At 38.6% G+C, this 17,601-nt stretch overlaps 1 protein-coding gene across 13 annotated transcripts in view; it reads right to left on the bottom strand.

Annotated features, from left to right (window-relative positions):
* TRDN (triadin) overlaps positions 1-17,601 on the bottom strand; it is a 242,223-nt gene that overhangs the window by 87,849 nt on the left and 136,773 nt on the right. For all 13 annotated transcript variants that reach the window (XM_052781181.1, XM_052781173.1, XM_052781170.1 and 10 more), the window contains 2 exons: positions 12,768-12,803; positions 9,771-9,824 (listed from right to left, as the gene is read on the bottom strand). In XM_052781181.1, coding sequence (XP_052637141.1) covers positions 9,771-9,824; positions 12,768-12,803 — 90 coding nt within the window. The remainder of the gene's footprint in view (positions 1-9,770; positions 9,825-12,767; positions 12,804-17,601) is intronic.

Here is a 17,601-nt window from a genome sequence, read left to right as displayed (position 1 = left end):
ATGGCATTTCAAGTGGATTTGCTGTTCTGTGGCATGCACCACACGTTAAATAACCAACACCATTCTGTTTGCACTCAGTAGCTGCATAAAACCGGTGTTTTCTGTACTGTTGTTTAATTTTTACCACAAGTTTTTCAGTGAAGAGTACTGTTGTCATATTCCATACAGTGTTTTGAATACTTAAATCCTTAGAGAGCGGAAAGTTAGCCTGGTCTTACAGTCTTGTAGTCTTGGTTTTATAGGCTATACACCTGTCATTTCCCTTTTCAGACCTTTATATCATGTTGGTTAATTAAAACCAAATGAGACAGGGTGGTAAAGCTCTCCAAGATATCCCTTCATTAAGAATATTGTGAACATAAGCAGCTAGATACAGAAAAGATCCCTTTAGTCCCTTCTGTTGAAGGGAAAGGTTGCAATATGAGCTCAGTCACATTGTTAGACCTGTGATAATCCACATGAGAAAATTTTGCATCAAATTAGATTTTTCCAGTTCTCATGCTATATTTGACTGCTGTTCTACTTATCGGATCAATGTAGAAAAACTCACTGCCATCATACACTTTGATTTATAAAGACAATGAACTAGACAAATACATTTCTTTCTGGAATACTAACACACCAAGGAAACCTCTGACCTGGTGAGATAATGTCGCACATATACCCGCTCCTCTATAAATGAACGTCTTTTGAGGAGGGTAACAGTTTTTCTGATGGATTTTCCTGAAGAAAAGGAAAGCAGGTGACAGTTCTCTGTATCAGTATCTTTGTATTAGAAATCTGCTACCATGTTGGGAAATATTTGGGCAAAACATTGTGCAAAGAAAAGAAAGAAAAGACGCCTGGATGAAACGCAAATTCTTTCAGTCCAGTCTACTGGGTCTGTAGCTTTTCTTCACAGGCAGAAAGCGATAGTACCAAAACTGAGGATGGAAGCCTTCACCACTGACAAATGTCTCAGGATCCCTGAATAAGGTAGAAGATACCAAAAGGATTTAAAGACTTTTCTGCAGAAGACTGGGGTTATACTGCCTTCTTTGGTGACTTCAGCTAACAAAATAAATAAATAAATAATTGGGAGGCAGGAGATGGTGGTGCTGCCTCATATCCAAACCCTTGCTTTCACTAGTTGCCTTAGCTTCATTTTAATACAGCTCATTTCTTGTTTAATACAGTTCCTGCATCATTTTGGATACATGACTGATGCTCAGAGAGGAAGCTAGTATTAGGCTAGACACCATCAAATTGGCCAAGGTCCCCAATTTTGGGTGGATGTGGTCAGTCCTCACCAAAGACAAGATAGGCACTTGTGTTTTCAAAATCCTCCCATATGACCATATATCAGTTTTGCTATCAAAGTCATTATGGGGAAGAGGTTAAACTGGTCATACCTTGGTAAACCCCTCTTTAACTTTTAAAGGAGTCAACAGTCTCTGCCTTTTCCTCAGAAGGTGTACACAATCAAAAAATCCATGTTGATGTTAAAATAGCTGTAATTATACATGATCTTCTGTGTTATGTGGATGTACTTGAATAAGGATTGTTAAGAACCTTCATTCAAGTCTAGTACACCTTTTCTTACTCATCAGCAAGCCAGATTAAAAAAAGAAAAAAGAAAGAAAAATAAGAAAAGAGGTGACCAAAATATATAAAGCACTGTCCCTAGGATGTGGATCTTAGAAGGTGGGGTCGTTCTTAGATTTCAGACCCTTATTTGAAGTTGATGGGATCTGTCATCCCATACTTGAGTAGGCAGAAAGTGTCTCATCTGTTTTTAGAATATCAGGTTGTATTAACTCAGAGGGAAAGCAAGCACTTTCTTTCCACAAGGCTCCAGTATAATTACAGTGAAGCCTAAAGAAAAAGCTGTGTCTCAGAAAACAGATAGGTACTTTTTCTTCTCCAGAGCCTGAGATGCTCTGTTAGTTTCTGCAAGAGTTGGGATAATTAAGAGAAAAGGAACCAGCATAAGGAGGAAATGGAAAGAATGCAGATTTCTGCATCCTGCCAGCCTTGCAAAGCTCCTCTCAGTTAGAGGAAAACCACTCCCTGAGGACTCAAATCACATGCAAATAAATCAGTTGCTCAAGCCAACATTTCTGAAGCACATACTTATGTAAATGTAGAGTATATTTGATCACTCCTAGGAAAACAACACTTTCATCACTTTTGCCATATGAGAAGGGGAAGGTGTGGGTCTGCTGGTTTCCCATCAGAAGGAGCAGAACCAATACACAGTGTGGGTGTATTCATAGACCACAGATGCCTATTTTCCCATTGGAATAAAAATCTTTTTTATTTAGAATCCTTAAAAAGAAAAGTCAGGTTAATCCCACAATTATGACTAGGGCACTGTCTGTGTTCAAAATGGATGTACTACCCTTGAAAAGGACTCTCTCTGAAATCCTGACACATTACAGAGCCCTTGTGAAAAGGTCCATTCTTAACACCTATCATTAGCACTGATTTGTTTTAAGACCAAATTAACTTCACTAGTCTTAGGATTTCTAGCATGGGCATTCAGGTTAAAGCTCAGGTGGCAAAAAAAGTAACTATGTATAAACCTGTCATGATTCCTTAATGCAGAGAGCTAGTATCTACTTAGTAGATCTTTACCTGTGAAAAAGCTTAACCCATATTTCCTTTTAAATAGGGATCTGAGGAGTACTTCCAGCCTTTTTAGAACTAAGATGACTAAGCTGCTCAGGTGCAAGTATTTCCAGTCAATCCCCAATGAGTAGGACACTCTACTGGATTTAGAAGAATCCTGCTTTGAACTACATCTGTTCAAACCATGAGCACCTCTAGGGAGGTATTTCTACATCACTCCAGGTGGAACTTCTCAAAGGAGGGCAACAAGCAACTTGACAAATTACTAAACGTGAGATCAGGTGCAACGGTTTTACGCATGCTCATAGACCACAGCAAGGTGAAAGTAATTCAGTTTTCTTAATAATCTCTCACTATGAGGTAGAATGAGTCATCTTATTTTGTAATTGATTTATGACAAGAGCATCTCCACTGAGAGTGGTCATAGCTTGGATGGTGCTCAGCTGTTACTACTTGCTCCTGCTTTAACTTGTTCATACTCCACCTTCTTTTGACAAGGGAAGGACTTTTGCCTCAAGCTGTGTAGCCCATTGAAAATACAAGTCTGGAACAGACGTTTCAGAAGAGAAGGAAAACTTTGAAGTAAGTACCAGTTCTAGGTTTTGGCTGTCATTAGGCAAACGTGATGTGCAGATTAAATTAGCTAATTCAGTAACAAAAACAATAGACCCTAAAAATTAATGCAGTGAGATCCTGAAGGAATAAATTTGATTCAAAGTTAATGAACTTAGAACAGGAGCTCTGACTGCAGTGCCTGACTTAGAGCTGAGTACTGATGTTGGAGTAGGGTATAACGAGACAGTGAGCAAAAGTTTTGGTATATTTGCTCTCAGAGCAGAAATCAAAGGATCATGTAGTTAAATATTTCGAAAGGCTTCTCTGCCTTAACCAGGACAAGCAACTTCTTCAGAAGGTATTTGCAGAGGCAGTGTCATGAAGGAGGACGTTGACAGAAGGCGCTAGGAGAAGTGTGCAGTTCAGACAGTCAATAAAATGCTGAGAGAAGCCTACTGTATGCGTGAAATAAACCTAGCAACCACTATTTCTGAAATATGTAAAGCTCCAAACTTGGGCACCCCAAGAAGCTGTTATAGAAGAGAAAAAACCTCATCAGATGATTTGTGGCAGTCTGCAGACTAAACTGGTACTGTGCATTGGTGATGACTTGTTTTGTACTTGTGATACCGGACCACAACTTCTTAATACAGAAACTTTCAAATCTGTGGTTGATGTAGACCTGTATGATGGTATGAGAAAATTCATACTTAAGAAACATCGTAGTGAAGCATGTTGTGTTTCCACTTGTTCTCTAAAACATAGCACTGCCATATTCAAGAACATCATAAATTGTAGATGTAATATAATCACATACGGTATAGAAAACTCTAGCCCACACCACTGCTCCCCTGAAAATCAAATGCCATTTTCATAATGGTCTCAATGATCAAGATGAGGCCCATTCATTCCCTTTCTAGCAAAGCAAAGGTGGCACCAATTCCAAAAGACTAATGCCTGGGAAGGTAATCATATACATAGTGTATGTGATAGTCTGGATTCAATAAAGCTTGAGAATGCACTTAAATGCTTTGCTGACTCAAGATAGAGCTAAAGATATATTAAGTGTTTTGCTGAAATTGGGCCCGATTCTTGCCAAAAGTGCACTTAAATCATGAAACAACTTCAGGGCTATGAAAGATTGTCAGCCTCAGAACAAAACACCTTAAAATACCTTTTCCATAAAGAGTGGACACTTAAATACTCCTTTTAGCTCTGATTTGTATTTAAATAGCATTTAATTTTGACCCTCTTTAAGTCTCATTATTGTTACTTTCATGTATTAAATAATTCCTTCTTTTTGTAGTTAACTTGCTCCCCCTGCCTTGCTGTTGAAGTAATGCAATTTTTTTGTGTTAGTAATTTGCTGCATTGCATAGACTGGACAGTAGCATTTAATAATATCTAGGAATAAAAAAAGAAACAAGGCTGCGTTTTTAGTACAAGTGTCTTCACAGTTCACTATGATGTGAAAGGAAGTATACAAAATTATTTTAACTCTATATGATCCTGAAACAGGGGATACTCTAAGGAACGTATAAATGCAACAATAGTATGCCAGGCTATGAGACTAGGCATTTCAACATCCTAGCAAAAGCAGTAACAATAACCTGAATTCTAGGCCATTTACTCAAAAAGATTTTAAAAATTGGTGAATAAAAACTGGATTTCAGATTAGAAAGCTTAGTGTAAAATAAGGTGTTTCATGCTCCGTTTAAATAAATCCTGTATGTAAAGAATTCAAGATCGTAAGCAAAATCTTCTAACATTGGAAAATTCTTCTCCTTTGAGGGCATATACTGTGACATAAGTCAAGAATTCATTTTTCCTTTCCCATTCAGAGTTAGATAATGATCCAATTTACGTAATCCTGTGGACAATTTAAGACCTCCTAGTCTGCAATATTTTCTCAGACTTGAGCTGGGATGAAAACGTCAGTGGGTTGGAACGTTTTGTGGAGTTCGTCTCCATCCACGTAATAGATTCCTGCAGATATTAAGAAGTGGCTGCATGATGGACTACTGCAAGAGCAGCAGAGTTTTAGCTGCTGAGGGTACAGTGCATTCCTGGCAGACCAAGAGCAGAGTCAGCTGTGAGGCTTCACTAAACCTCTGGGACAAACAGGTGAGGACCAAGACCCAGTTTATCCTAACCCCTGCAGGTTGCTGGGGACTGAGATCGGATAATTTCCACTTACTGTGCAAAGGCAAACAAGCCTGTAAGTCTCCCTTTAAAACCAGAAAGAATCTGAGTAAGTCAGAGATGATATGCTGTTTAACTTCCCAAAGCGTTAAGGTGGGAGAGAGGAAGAATTATGCTAACCTGGACCAAAAAGAAAGCCTCTGTGATTCAAAAAGACTACAGGATGACCCTGGATCTAAACCCAAGGACCCTGAGCAGCAGGATTAATACAGGTAGGGTTTCATTATTTTGTTTATTGCTGCATAAACACCTGCTACCTGAGTGAAGATTTATTTCATCCAAAAATAAACTGCAAAGCCTATCCTTATGCATGCAATAAGCTACCTCTGTCATTTGTCCCTGAAGAGTTAAACTGTAAACCCAGAAATGTAAACCCTGAGAATGGCTGTGCTTATGTTATGAAAAACTCTGAGAGTGTTAACTTCAGGGACTAGAAAACGGAACAGACTATTCCAGCTACCAGAAGAATTTTCTTGGTAACACCTGTACAACAGAAATACATGCAGTGATGCTAACCAGGGGCAGTGGCTGCTTATAAAGTGCCATTTCAGGGCACAGAGAGGCACTCAGATATAAGAACCTGAAGAGACTGCAGGATGGCAAACTCTACAAAGGCCATGTCCACGTATGGTGAGAGAGAAAGAAACACTGTTCCTCTCCTTTTCCTCTTTCCAAAAGTACTTATGTGGGGTGTGTAACATACAATTCACACTGGTTTTTGATGTCTCTTCTCTTGGGCGATATATCTACACAAGAGGAGAATAAGTAGGTGGACAGGTGATGCAGAGGGTGTGGTGGTGTGAGTAAAATACATCCCTGATGTTTGACAAGAGAGAGCTACCTGACTGTGAGAAACCTGAAAAAGAAACGATGATAATTTTGCCTGTTCCATTGTGTTGGTAAATTATTCAATAGATGTGCTGGATTTTATTAATGCTTTATAACATTTACATGGTTTTAGCATTCTTTCTATGTACTTGTGTCCTGTAAGTGATCAAAAGACAACCAACGAGCCCAGCTCCTTAATAAACCTTTCCTTCATTTCAAAGCACGCCCACTGACCCATAAACTTTGTGTTATTTCTTCCTTTTTAAGTAGAATAGCGCTGGTTATACCATATGGCAAGTACAAAGATTCTTTCCTGCTGCCATTTTAGTTGCTGTTGTTCACCTTGAACCAAGAATTAAAATAATTTGTTAAATAGATACTGCCCATTACCAGTAGAACCAGTACTTCTTCCTGCATTAGGCAGAGTAACCTGAACCTCTTCAGCCGATCCTCTAACCGGGTTTTTTGGTATATCCTGCGTTCTAATACTCTGTACTTACATTATGAACTCATTTCCTATATAATGTCCCTTTTTTTTTTTTTCTTTCTGCTTCTTACCAACAGTGGAAAAATCAGAGGCATAATAAAACAGTAATAATTCCAGCACAACTGACAGAGTCAGCTTGAGAGATTGGATGCGGCTGACATCTGAGCACTTAAAACTGGCTATTTGTCTGTCATACTTATTTTATTTTTTCTGGGCCTGAACCAAATTTCATTGATTTTCAAGGGGGAAATGGTGCTCAAAAAGTTTCTGTTATGAACCCAAAGGCAGCAATGAATTAGATTTTTTGTGTGTGTGTGTATGGAGAGGAAGATGGGAAAAATTAGGCATTAAAAATCAGTAATTAGGAAGTTAAGTGACAGTACAAAATCTGTTAAACATACTGTAAAATTAAATTAAAAATTGCAAGACCGATCCGGGGAATTTCTAAGCTACAATTAGGATTTAATTTTTACAGTGTTGAAAACAGTTAGATCTGATTTTTATAACGGGCAAATCATCGTGGAAAGCACTGTCACTGGTGCTTAAAGAAGGCACGGGAGTGTTGCCCAGAACGTGGGGTTATCCCGGGCGAGGGACTCGCAGAGGAGCCGCTCCCATCCCCGACCCCGGCTAAGGGAGCGCGTGGGGCTCAGTGGCACCGAGGCTCCTCGCTGCCTGCCGGGGTGGCCCGTCACCCTTCTGCTAATTGGACTGGTGTCATGAAGTAACTTCACCTCTGGATTCTCCCTTCAGAATAGCATCACTTGCAGAGAGCTGTGAAACTATTCTGCTGGAAAGCCAAATACTAGGTTCTCCAGCCTGGTTTCAGACGGTTGCCAGAGAGGTAATTTTTTCCAGTTAGAGAAAACACTAAGTTTGAAAAGATCCAATTTGAAAATCAAGTAACAGGTATTCACTGAGGCTGGTTTCCTAGAGCAGCCATCAGTTTCCAGACGCAGAAGCTCTTCTAGACTTCCAAATTCCACATTCACTTTCTTTGCTTTCTCCGTATAAATATATGGAGCTAAAAATAGTGCACAGTGTATTAGGCAGGGTTTTCTTCACCAGTGACTTTAAGACCAGGAACATATGTGATGTAGAAGCACTAGAAGATAACCAGCTGCGCTCTCGGCCTGTTCAGTCTGTTAATAGGACTAAACCTTCAGCTTTAGGCGTTCTGGGGTACAGGTTGTGATGTAGTAAGATATGTGGAAGAAAATGAAATATGAAATTGGATAATGTATTTAATTTACTGTGCTAATAGGCAGCAGTCTCGTTACGATATTGCCAAACAAGCGTATTTAATATTTTGCTATGGTGAGTTATTCTGGGAAAAAATCAATTTTCAGAGAACAGTGCCATTTGGGGAGGGGAAACAAAAATGTAGAAGTCAAAGCCTACTGCTCTTTATTGCTTTTAAGGCAAACTAGGTATTTAGAAATGTGTCAGAACAGGCAAACTCATTTTATTTTTCCATAGGAAGCCATGCCAGTTTTTCCCCTTTTCTTTATCTTAAGCAGATTACTGTCATCACCATTCTTGCCAACAAGCAGACTCATTGGAATATTTTTCAAAAATGAACACAAATATTGGATGCAAGCAGGTGGAATGAATTAATTATAAGCATATGGTTCTAACATAACGATTTCTGCAGTGTACTGTCAAGACTTCTAAGGGTCCAACTATACAACACACTTTGGCAACAAAGCTGCTTTAAGAAATTATCAGTTACACGGATATAAATGTTTGCGGAGCCAGACTTACTGAAATGAGCCAGACTGAACACCCTGCCACACACACACACATTTCTAGGACAGTTTTTATCTCTAAGCCACGGCAATGGTGTGGTTTACACTGTTCTCCCAGTTGTATTAGCACGACTGAACACAGCATCAAGAAAACACAGCAGGCAGGGACCGGGAGCATTGGTGGGGAAATGGCACTGCTGAGGCCAGCTTTGCACGGTACATCGTACAGCTGTACAACATGCCCTCCGATAGCCTATATCAACTGCAATTCCTGGCTGCAAATCCTTTTGTGGAAGAGGCAACTGAAGATGTTCCTGGCTTGCACTGATCCTTGACCAATTCCCGGTCTCCCCTCCTGAAGCAAGGTATTATTCCCTTGTTCAGTGGAGGAGAGTTCCGAGATAGATCACCGAAAAGGTCTGAATTAGAGAAAGACAGCCAGAAAACAATCTTAAAGAAAAAAAAAAAAGAAAGAAAAGATCCCAGATCCATGTGGATGCACATAGCCACGTACAGTGGCATCAGCTGGAAGCAAGACACAGCAGAGGGAGTGGGCTGGCTGTTTCTGCAATGCCAGCACCAGGCAGAGCTCAGCAGCACCGAGCCTGGTGCAGCATTGGCTGCCCTACTTTACAATAGAATAATATGGTTATATATTGATCACATTTTCACATGGAAATTCCTGATTTTTTTGTTAGTTAATTTAAAATGCAGTAAAACTACAACTATCCTGAATATTTAGATTGTTATTCATTATATTGGCTTTTATTAAATTAAGCAGAAATGTGACATGGCATTTTTGAAGATGGCAGTGAAGCAGAAGAGATCAGAAATCAACAAAAAGTAGTAGATTTTTACAGTACAATCTAAATTCTGGTATGAATTTGTGCCACTATTTTCTTTTAAAAAAAGTTTCCTTGTCTTTTCAGTGCATATTTATGATTATCTAAGAGCTCCATTTTTGTAAAACCTACTGTGAGATCAGCACTTTGAAAAATCAGATCCCCTTCTTGAAGGGCTCAAATACATCTTCATATGAAAACTCATTTCTGTAAATATTGCTTTTTAAATCGCTCTTTACATTCAGATTCATTTTTTGATCTCAAGCCCTGCAGAATGGCCCATGGGAGGACAAGAAGCCACCATAAGGTTAGAGACCAATGCAAAATGCTTTTGTTCTTAGCAAAGATTTCACATACAAATTATCACAATAATTTAGAGCAAACAGACCAAAGCCCCAAACAGTGGCTTTTGCAGAATCCAGCAGATGGTGCTGTGATGCAATAAACTGGTTCAAGAATACAAGAAATACACTGAATGTGAACATTTTGCTCCTTTACCTGGTGCTGCTGCTTTCTTGGTGGCTGGTTTGGCTGCAGGAGCTTTTGCTGGCTCTTAAAAAAAAAAAAAAAAAGAGAACAAATTAAACCAATTACTACAAAGCGTTATATCTTAAAAAACCAGAAACCTGAGGAAAGGCTTCCAGTGAGGTACAGCCTGTGGCAATATTTTCACTGAAGAGTTAGATAAAGAGGTCACTCAAAGAGAAAAGAGCTGACCTGCCATCAATAAACTCAAAAGCATCAACAAAATAGCTAGCCGAAAGGCTAGAAAACTCTTGCCGTTAGGGACTGAATCGCTTCTTTTTGCTTTTTCTGTCTAGTAATTCAATATCTATTGGCGAAGCAGAACAAAGCAGGTATCTAGGGGTTCGGGCATGGCCTCGCAGCTCAGGCAGCGGTTATGGGCTGGGAGCCTCCGCGTTTGCTCCTGCGGTTACGGGAGCAGAAGGTCCTGAACCCCCCTGCGGCAGCTGGCGAGGATTCGCTGCCGCGAATTCAGTGGCCGTGCTTCTTGGGATCCCAGAGATATTCAAAGCGTCATCCCTTTCCCCTGATTTGAATCTCTCCCTGATGAGAAAAGGTGAAATCGGGCTATTACTGCAAAGTACGTTCACAGACACCGCGACGCCAGGAATCTCTCTCCAGCCTGAGGAATGGAGGAGCATTAGGAGAACAACTTTGTGTTTGAGCCCGCACTTGAAAGAGCAACTGCTGGGTTATCTGAGCAGAGAAACAGGCCCCTCTTGGGCCGCTTTACTGTAGTTCTTGGTCTCTTCATGAAACATTTACAGTATTCTCTCTCTGCTGAGGTAGGACGTTTCCTTGCAGAATGAAGGCCCAAATGATGAAGGGTATGTGCATCCCCAAGCAGACCTGGAGAATCTCAGCCCTGGATAGAAGAACCAAACTAGCCTACTGGATTTATTTACTCTTTACCAATGTTTAGGTAAATACCAGACTGTACTTAAACCACAATAATTTAACCAATATCCGTAAGTTAAACTCCACTGACTTTCATAATGGATTTTTTATATCAACTAGAAGATCCTCTAACTTAAAATTCACATTTCCGTATTATTGTGAGAGGAAATAATTAATCATTTTAATCACAACCTGAATTACAGAATGCCAAAAAAAGTTAGTTAATCCTTCACATCTGTCACTGTGTTATTACAGAGAAAAAGAATATGGCTAAATCAGGAATGTAATTTTGAGTTCTTCCCCTCCAGTCTTTTGAGAAGTTCATAAAAGATGCATCAGCTTGTCTTGTGAAACAGAATGAAAACAAAATACAGTTTGCATGTGTGGGATTGTTTTGTTTCCATCCATTTAAAAGCCTGCAGCAGATAATTATATCCTAACTTAGTTATTATCACAGCATTGTAATTACTTGGGGTGCTCACCCCTCCTTCAAGGAAATATGTAGAAGACCTTAGAGAAGAATTTACTTAGTATTACTTTCCTGAGTGCCTGTTCTTGCAGAAGAAGCAGGAGATTCAACACACATGTTCTACAAGTGGACTTAATACAGAACGGCAGGACTCTTGCATTTCGTTCCCTTCTGAGCTCTCAGCTAGAGCTTGCTGGCCAGCGAGACATTTTTTTTACTTTTTGTTTGTAACAGCTATGAAAACAAATTAAGCTAGGATTCTTTTTATTCTACCGGGATTTTTATTTTCATTTGAAATATTTCATTTCTGAGCAACTAAAATAATTTTAATTGAGGAAAAAATTAAAATGAAGGATATGTTTGACCAAAAACTTCTGTAATTTATTTATTTTTTTTATTTAACTTTTTAGTAGCTTTGAAACAAAAGTGCCAAATGTTTTGACATTTCTTTTGTAAGCATATGCTTTTTAGTTTGTAATTCATAAATTATTTCAGTGCTAATGACTCTGCATCTTTATATGAATAAGTTTTAGCTGAAAACTTCACCCTGCACGTTTCACTCATGCAATGGAGTGGGAAGTTTTGCTGTGACAGTTGCTAAGGAGTTCTCCCATGAGAGAAATCATGTGCCCAGATCAATAGATCCTTTACAACCTGCTTGCAAACGGGCAGTTATTTCACTAACAGGACATTACTTGTAGAGTAAGTCCGTTGAATCTTTTGTTCAGTGTTTCTGCAAAATTTGAGTAGGAAACCAATGTATAAGCTTTTCTTGATTGCCAAAAGAAATCTTTTAATAAATTCCTGCAAAACTGAGGATGGCAGGGGATTATTCTGCCATACAGGTCGGGAAAGATCATATATGGAGTTGGGAGTCAGTGCATTCTTTAATTATGAATTTGAATGAGATTTTGAAGCCCCATAGTTTTCCTAATTTTTCTTATATACTGTGCTTCCAGAACAGAGATCTGAGCAGATGAAGTCTTACCAGTGAAACTGTCTTATTATCCTTACTGTGTTGAGGCATTGATGCTTGCAAATTTGTAGAAAAGGAAGGCATAAAAGTTCCCTTGTCAACAATAGCACGTTCTCAGAGCATTTTTTTGTTATTTATGCAGAAGAGCCCAGCCCCTACATCTCTTCTGCCTCAGAAGTCTCTCTGCCTGAATCTGAAGTAACTGGGTGGGCAGGGCCCTTGTTTTGCATTTGTGAAGATAAATTTGGTGGTCCTCAGCACGTTGGACTCTCAGTCTTCTCAGCCCATTTACCAAAATTGCTGCCACTGAGAGCACATTCAGCTGAGACTTCATTTGACATTTCCTTCCCCATAAAACCTTTGTTTTTGAAGACAGTGATAGAAAAGAGGGGAAGGCAAAACTGTCAGTCACAGAGGAGTGTGGAATTAGAAGCAGGATAAGAATGGATTTAGAAAGTAGGAGGCAGCTGAAGTCTAAACATGTCATTTTTCAATTATAAATGGTGTAGCTACTTTCTTTTTTGTATTTTCAACAATTCAATAACTATTAATTTGGATTATTGAAACACGCTGTTTGAAAATACATGACATATAAAACATCATAACCTATGGCACAGTAGTTTCTTACTTTTGAGTTCTTTGGACACAGCAGCTGCTTTTTTATCTGTAAGATAAAAAAAAACGTGCATAAAAACACAGGAAGAATATAGGTAGATAGAAAACTGCAGTGTGTGCTTTACAGGTGAAACAGCTTATTTGCTGCAAAGTGCATTTGAATGATGCAGTGAATCAGTTCACTTCTGTTTGTTTCATGGTACAGTTGCAGAAATTTAACCTTAAGTGTGAATGCAACAAAACCTGCGTGAACATGAACATTTTTGTTTAATTTCAATATAGTAATCTGTGAGATTCAACGTGTGTTTGAGTTACTGTGGCTTACGTGTACTAGCTGAGCCATGGCTGCTCACCATGTGCACATTGTCAGGTTGCAGAAATGCAAGGGAAGATGCTCTAGGAGCCTAAGTAGAGAGACATGTCATGAAAGGCATTATCTTCCTACAATTTCTGACAACCATACAACTGAGGCCTAGTTTGGAAGGCTCCACGTAACACCTAGCCAAAACCCCAGCTGCCATGTATTTCCCACCTGCCAAAACAAATGGAAGATTTATAGCTAAAGAGAGGAGAGAGAGAAACCGAGTCATGCCTCTGGTCCAGCCTGGAGGAAAGATCCCGGCTTCGCCAGACTTTTCCCAGTGTTCAAATAAAGTTCAAGCTAATCCATGTCTTTCATGGTTGTGAAAAAGAGCACACATAAGATTCTTACCAAAACTAAGGCAACGTGGAATAGCTTATGAACCTGAAGAAACTCCGTCAGTCCTACCTACGGACCATGTAAGAGTAGGCAAAATCTGTCCCGGCTTGGTTTAAATAAAGTTAAAATTACTCGGCTATACCAAAACACAGCATGGCCAGGCAGCCTACCAGAGAGACTTAACTAAACTCTTCGTCCCATCTTCAGTTAAGGTGGGCTTTTTGTGCCACTTTTTTGTAGGACATTTTTCTGATGGCTGAGAAGATTTGGAATCTTTGCTAAGCAGATGTAAGTGGGCAGAAATACTCAGTGACACTGAAATACTCAGTGATACTCATGATAATTCGAGGTGCTATTCTACCTCAGGGCTTTTAGCTGGGTGCAAAAAACAGCCATTTTTATAACTGTACTTGGGGCCTTATGTACCTTTTTCGCTAGTCTCACCTGTACAACTAAGAAATGGTTCGTGGAGGTCCTGTGAGACAGGAAGCAGAGAGATGCATAGGGTAGTGGTAGACGTTACTCCCCTGGGTGCCCATGAGGAAATGAACATACTCGCTAATAATCTATAGTGTGCCTAGAACATAGGCAGGATAATGCTTATGTCAACAACGTATAGGAATGATAAATTAATTGTGCTTTTAAACACTAATACAAGAAATACTTCAGGGCAGAAGCTGCCAAAATAAGTAGCTTGCAAAACCAAGACTATCCCATTACTGATAATAATACGAAGTTGCTTCAGTTTCTGTTGCTCTCTAAATTGCTGTGAAGAAGTTGATATGAGATAAGGTAATGCAAATGACTGCCAAGTAGTCTAATAAAAAGTCTTGAAAAATTCAGAGGAAAATACATTTCTATTTGGGTGATATGCTGCTCTGAACTGAAATGTTTCTAGGTTAATCCTCTGCTTCCACTAACTCTCTGTGAAAGCATGTTTCGCAGGCATTACTTCAAAGTATGATAATTACCACATTTAGATGAAATTAATCATGAGGCAGCTTTCAGCCACATAATCTGGCTAAGGAGTCTATTGAAGCCTTCAAGAAGTGCCTATTAGTTGCCAGATATGGAAATTTTAAAAGGTGTATATTGCAGTGATATGAATCATTTATCACAATAATCTTCTATTGCTGGCGGTTATAAAAAAAATAAATAAATTGGCAGCATCATTTACAATAACAGACTGGATCTAAATAAAGCCTTCAAGTTGTTTCTTTCCTTTTTTCATATAAGTCATCATTTATTAGGACAACATACTTTAATGTATTTTAGAGCCATAATTTAAGTTAAAAGAATCAATGTGTTTTTCCATCATCTGAAATACAAAACATATAGTAAATTCTGAGTAAATATCTGGACAATTGTTCCTGTAAGAAAATCTTATAATTTGGGTTTTATTGGTGTATTTTTGTTTTGTTATGTTTTTTAAGAGCAGAAAATTACGAATAGCTGATTCCAATAACACATATTGATTTGAAAATGTAAATATTTTTACTCTTAGGCTATTCTTTTCAAGCCAAGGTGCCTAGAGTTTGATTTCTAAAGCCATACTTATGCAACTAGGCTGGAATGATTTACAAAAAATTGTCCAGAGGAGGTTTTGTAGGACCTTGAACCATGGAGGTTCTTTTGACGGTATATAGCATTTACATCTAGGCACCTCACACTTGAATGAAATAAATGACCTAACTGCAAAGAACTGAACAATTGGTAGATCTCACAGAAGGAAGGAAAACTGATCAGGACTTCTGAAGTCCCTAAATGTAGTTACCTGTTACAAGGCACAAATAACACGTAACTAAACAACTCAAAGGAAAATAATACCAAAAATTGAATTGAACATGAGTTATATTAGTGTAATTTAAGTCAATGATCATTTTGCCTCTGTCATTTCTGTTTTGCACAGGTCTAGGGTTTAACTTTTAAACTATGGGAGTGTGGTTGGGGAACACAGCTTATATTACATCAGGTTTTTATAGTCATTATGTCTTTTTCTTAAAAACAACAACAACAAGCTCTCTGGCCTCTCAGTGGGTCTGTTTTTTTTGGGTTAGTTAAGAAAAGGAATTTCCAGAAGAAACTAACTTTTTTTTGAACGCCAATGTCAGGCAACATATAAACATTGTCCTAAACATGTCTTTGCCAATCAGCCTAGGAAGTATAATCTCCAGAGTTTTAGGCTATTTTCTCTTTAAAATGTTACATCTGAAGTCTGGCAACAGGAAAGGCAACTGTATGACATAAGAATGACGCCTACACTTGGAAGCCATGTAACTTCATTAGGACCCACATAACACATGAACATCACTCTGGGTGCTCCAGCAGCCTTCACCAGTAGTACGGTCAAAACCACTGGCCTTGGTATTGGTGACAGAACTACTTGATATCCAACAATGGGGAATGCATTTTATTTTCAAGAAAACCCCCAGTTCTACAACAATGTAAAGCAATAAAAAAAAAAAAAAAGTAGACTTACTATAAGAGATAAGACTTCAAAATCTGATGCTTTTGGTAATTTGTTGCCCAGTCTGATGCAGTCAAATTTTCAGATATCGTTGAGGACAGATTTGATACTCAGGTCTTCTTAAAGGGCTCATGTAAACCACCCGAATACTGAGCAATCCAAAGGTTTTGGATACCTCTGACAACCCTACCCGCGGGCTTTTTTGTAAGCACCTGCAAGAGGCTTTAACGGGCTAAGCACCACAGCTAACAAAATCATTTGTCAGCCTTGGAGGACTGTGAAGCACCCTTTTCTTTTTACAGTTATTCTCAGGAGATATTTGAAGACGGTTGTATTCTGGTCTGTGTTCTCAAAAAGCAAGCATGGTTGTACAAGCTCCCCTCTTTCCAGGTGAATGAACAGGTTTTTCTTTTATTGACTCTTGAAAAAGATTAAAGTACAGTAAAACTTTTTTTAAATTATTTTATTAAAAAACACCAAATATTTAAACAAACATGATCTGACTTTGTTCTTATCTGTACAGGCTAAAAGGATCAATTCTGAATTCAAACTAGGAATGAGCATTTGGCAGCCAGCACAGGTGTATCTCAGTAGAACAGCAAAGCAGTACTTTATTATTTTGCCTCTTTTTAGCACATAGCTCGATCTTTTCCTCAGGCCTCGATCAGCATTCTTTTGAAGTAAACTAGCAGTACACAGTAACTGCAAATGACATCTAAACTACACATGGGGCAAGAAAAAAAAAAAATCCCTCTAGCTTATATAGTGCCTTTCATGCCAGTGAGTCCCTAGGAGATTGGTAATAAGCCATTAGACAAGGATGCCCCAGTGCTTTAGTACAGAGTGGGGTTGGTTGAGTTTAAACAAACTTCCAAAATGGAGTGTTTCAAACATTGCTCTGAAGTGAATTTTAGATCTGGCGTTCACAAAACTTTTATACCTTTTTTAGCAATGGATTTCTAACACAGTGTACATTGTACATTTGGTCATTGTTGTACATTGAAGCAGATCTTCAGCAGCTCCATACGACCTTTAATTTTTATATATAAAAAGAAGTTCTGGGAAATAAATGGGTCTCAAATTGTACTCTCTCAAAAAGCTTCTCTGTGCTTTTTCTTCCTAGAAATCTCTCACTCAAATATATATAAGCGTATAAAAAAATCTTCAATTAAAAGTGTTATTCAGATAAATGAGTATTTCAGAGACAATATATTGATAGCTCTGCTAATGATGCACTGTTTAAAATAGCTGCCTAAAACCACTTTTACTATTGGAAGCATTATTTTATATGCTGTATCTAAAACAAACTTTCTCTTTGGAAGCTTACCAAAGAACATGACGGTAATATCACATTTACAAACAGAAACTAATTTCAGCATCAGGTGGCAACCACAGTGTCCAAACTGAACGGTAGCTAATAACCTAATCAAACATTGCATAACCCGATAGCTAAGGTTAAGGAAGCTAAAGATGCAAGGATTCCTCTGTACTGCCTGATCTGGACTAAGCACCAAGACCCTGGGGAATTACTAGATGCCTCTGGAAGACATGATTCACTGAATCAAAAACTAAAGAGAAATTTAAAATGTTAAGCAGTTACTAAAGGAGGAATTCTCATCCTAAACCTCAGCTAGCACTGACCATCTACCTTCTCTATCATTTAGCTCGTGATCACATACT

The sequence above is a fragment of the Harpia harpyja genome, chromosome 3 (genome assembly GCF_026419915.1).
Source record: "Harpia harpyja isolate bHarHar1 chromosome 3, bHarHar1 primary haplotype, whole genome shotgun sequence".
Lineage (NCBI taxonomy): Eukaryota > Metazoa > Chordata > Aves > Accipitriformes > Accipitridae > Harpia > Harpia harpyja.
This window is presented reverse-complemented; position numbering and strand designations above follow the sequence as displayed.